The sequence below is a fragment of the Colobus angolensis genome, unplaced genomic scaffold (genome assembly GCF_000951035.1).
Source record: "Colobus angolensis palliatus isolate OR3802 unplaced genomic scaffold, Cang.pa_1.0 Scaffold275, whole genome shotgun sequence".
NCBI classification, from domain to species: domain Eukaryota; kingdom Metazoa; phylum Chordata; class Mammalia; order Primates; family Cercopithecidae; genus Colobus; species Colobus angolensis.
The window spans coordinates 3,379,503-3,382,091 of NW_012115988.1; the positions used below are offsets into that span (position 1 = coordinate 3,379,503).

General features: G+C 42.8%; 1 protein-coding gene across 1 annotated transcript in view; it reads left to right on the forward strand.

The window, feature by feature from the left end:
• Positions 1–2,589, forward strand: part of LAMB4 (laminin, beta 4) — a 122,917-nt gene that overhangs the window by 72,202 nt on the left and 48,126 nt on the right. Inside the window, exon 18 of the mRNA XM_011948223.1 lies at positions 1,050–1,227. Coding sequence (XP_011803613.1) covers positions 1,050–1,227 — 178 coding nt within the window. The remainder of the gene's footprint in view (positions 1–1,049; positions 1,228–2,589) is intronic.

Genomic DNA, 2,589 nt, shown 5'->3' on the forward strand with positions numbered 1-2,589 from the left:
GGCCAGGATGGTCTCGATCTCCTGACCTTGTGATCCGCCCGTCTCAGCCTCCCAAAGTGCTGGGATTACAGGCTTGAGCCACCACGCCCGGCTAATACAGCTGACTTTTTAACAACTCGGGGGTTAGGGGCGTCAACCCCCCATGCAGTCAGAAACCTACATATGATTTTATACTCCCCAAAAACTTAAATACTAATCACCCACTGTTGACTGAAAGCCTTACCAATAACATACAGCCAATTAATATCTATTTTGTATATGTAGTATATACTGTATCCCACAATAAAGTAAGCTAGAAAAAAGAATGCGTTATTAAGAAAATCACAAGGAAGAGAAAATGTTTATATTCATTAAGTGGAAGTGGATCATCACAAAGGTCTTCATCCTCTTCATCTGCATGCTGAGTAGGCTGAGGAGGAGGAGGAAGAGGAGGGCTTGGCCTTGCTGTCTTGGAGTAGTACAGGCGGAAGAAAATCCACATAGAAGGGGCCTGTGCAGTTCAAACCTGTGTTGTCGAAGGGTCAGCTCTGGTCATCTAGGGTTGTGATGCCACTAGCTGGGTGTGTCAAAGGACAATTAGGGAAAGACTGAAGAGGGTTGAAGTAAAGGGCTATGGAAACTAGTTTCAGGATGGATAAAGCAAAAAGAAGACTAGAGGAGATGTATCTGTGCACAGGTTTAGTCTCCAGACTTTGCCTGCTGAATTAAAACCCACTTTCACGGCTGCTTTTAACACCAGTTGTTCAAAATGACCAACTTGATGTTATTACTCTTTCAAATCTAGGCAAACATATTAGCAAGTAAAAAATATGACAGTAAAAAGATAAAGGCTTATTTTTTTTCTTTGCCACAGGTCCAGAAATATAAATATTTAAAGATTTCTTAAATAAATTGAAAATCTTAAAAGTCTTCAGTCCTAACCAGCTTAAAGGATTGAGTTGAGTCTTCTTTCAACCACTATTTTCATAGATCTAATTTTTTATATATATAAGTAGAATCTTACACAGCAGATAGTTTGAATGTTAAGTCTTTTTGCATTCTTTCAAAAGCTTGGCCTTATTCCCCAAATCAATTCATTGGAGAATTTCTGCAGCAAGCAGGACTTAGATGAGTATCAGCTTCACAACTGTGTTGAAATTGCCTCAGCAATGGGACCTCAAGTGCTCCCGGGTGCCTGTGAAAGGCTGATCATCAGCATGTCCGCCAAGCTGCATGATGGGGCTGTGGGTATGTATCTGTTTAATGAGCTCTACTGAAGCACTGACATCCATACAAATGCCTTTTAGAGCAAATCAATTTATGTTAGCATCCACTCCAAACAACAACCAAAATATCCATCACTCAATTAGATACACGGAGCAGTCTGCAATCATAATGCACAGTACAGTGAGTGTGTAAAAGAGAAGCTTTGCAGCAGCATTCGTAGGCTAGATGGCTGGAACAAGGGTCCTAAAATATTCATTTGGAATTCTAGGGCTGGAAGGAACTCCAGACATCTTCTTTAATCCCAAAATATTCATTTAATAAATGAGCATATTGGAGCCCAAAATCTGTATGTAACTTGCCCATTTCATTTAGCTATGGAAGGGTTTTTCTCCCTCAGCACTACTAAAATTTTGAGCTGGATAATTCTTTGCTGCAGGGGCCTGCCCTATGCACTATCAGGTGTTTAATAGCAGCCCTACAGATCTTATACCAGTACTGCCCTCCCCTAGTTGTGACATCCAAAAATGTCTCCAAACTTTGTCAAATGTCACCTGAGGGACAAAATCATCCTTCAGTTGAGAAACGTGGCTATAGATTGACAGCTACAGTGAGAGTCGAGGCTTCCTGAATGTCAGGCAAATGCTTTTTCCCTTAGGACAGAGCTATGAGTTCAGGGTACCCACCAGCTCATGAAATATATGGAATAGGGGGAAATAAAAAACTAGTAAGGGGGGCTGGTCATGGTGGCTCACACCTGTAATTCCAGCACTTTGGGAGGCCGAGGCAGGCAGATTGTTTGAGGTCAAGAGTTCAAGACCAGCCTGGCCAAAATGGTGACAGACCATCTCTACTAAAAATACAAAAATTAGCCAGGTGTGATGGTGCGTGCCTGTAATCATAGCTACTCAGGGGGCTGAGGCATGAAAATCACTTGAACTGGGGAGGCAGAGGTAGCAGTGAGCCAAGATCGCACTACTGCACTCCAGCCTGGTCCATAGAACGAGACTCAGTCTCAAAAAAACAAAACACAAACAAACAAAAAACTAGTAAGGGGTATGGTGGCAGATACCTGTAGCCCTAGCTACATGGGAGGCTGAGGCAGGAGAATTGCTTAAGCCCCGGAATTCAAGGCTGCAGTGAGCTAAGATCACACCACTCCAGTAACAGAGTGAGACCTTGTCTCTAAAAAATAAATAAAATAGTAGGTAAAATTCAGCACCAATGTAGAACATCAGGAATTGAAGTATTAAGAACCCCGTCTCTACTAAAAAAAATACAAAAAAACTAGCCAGGCGAGGTGGCGGGCACCTGTAGTCCCAGCCACTCCGGAGGCTGAGGCAGGAGAATGGCGTAAACCCGGGAGGCGGAGCTTGCAGTGAGCTG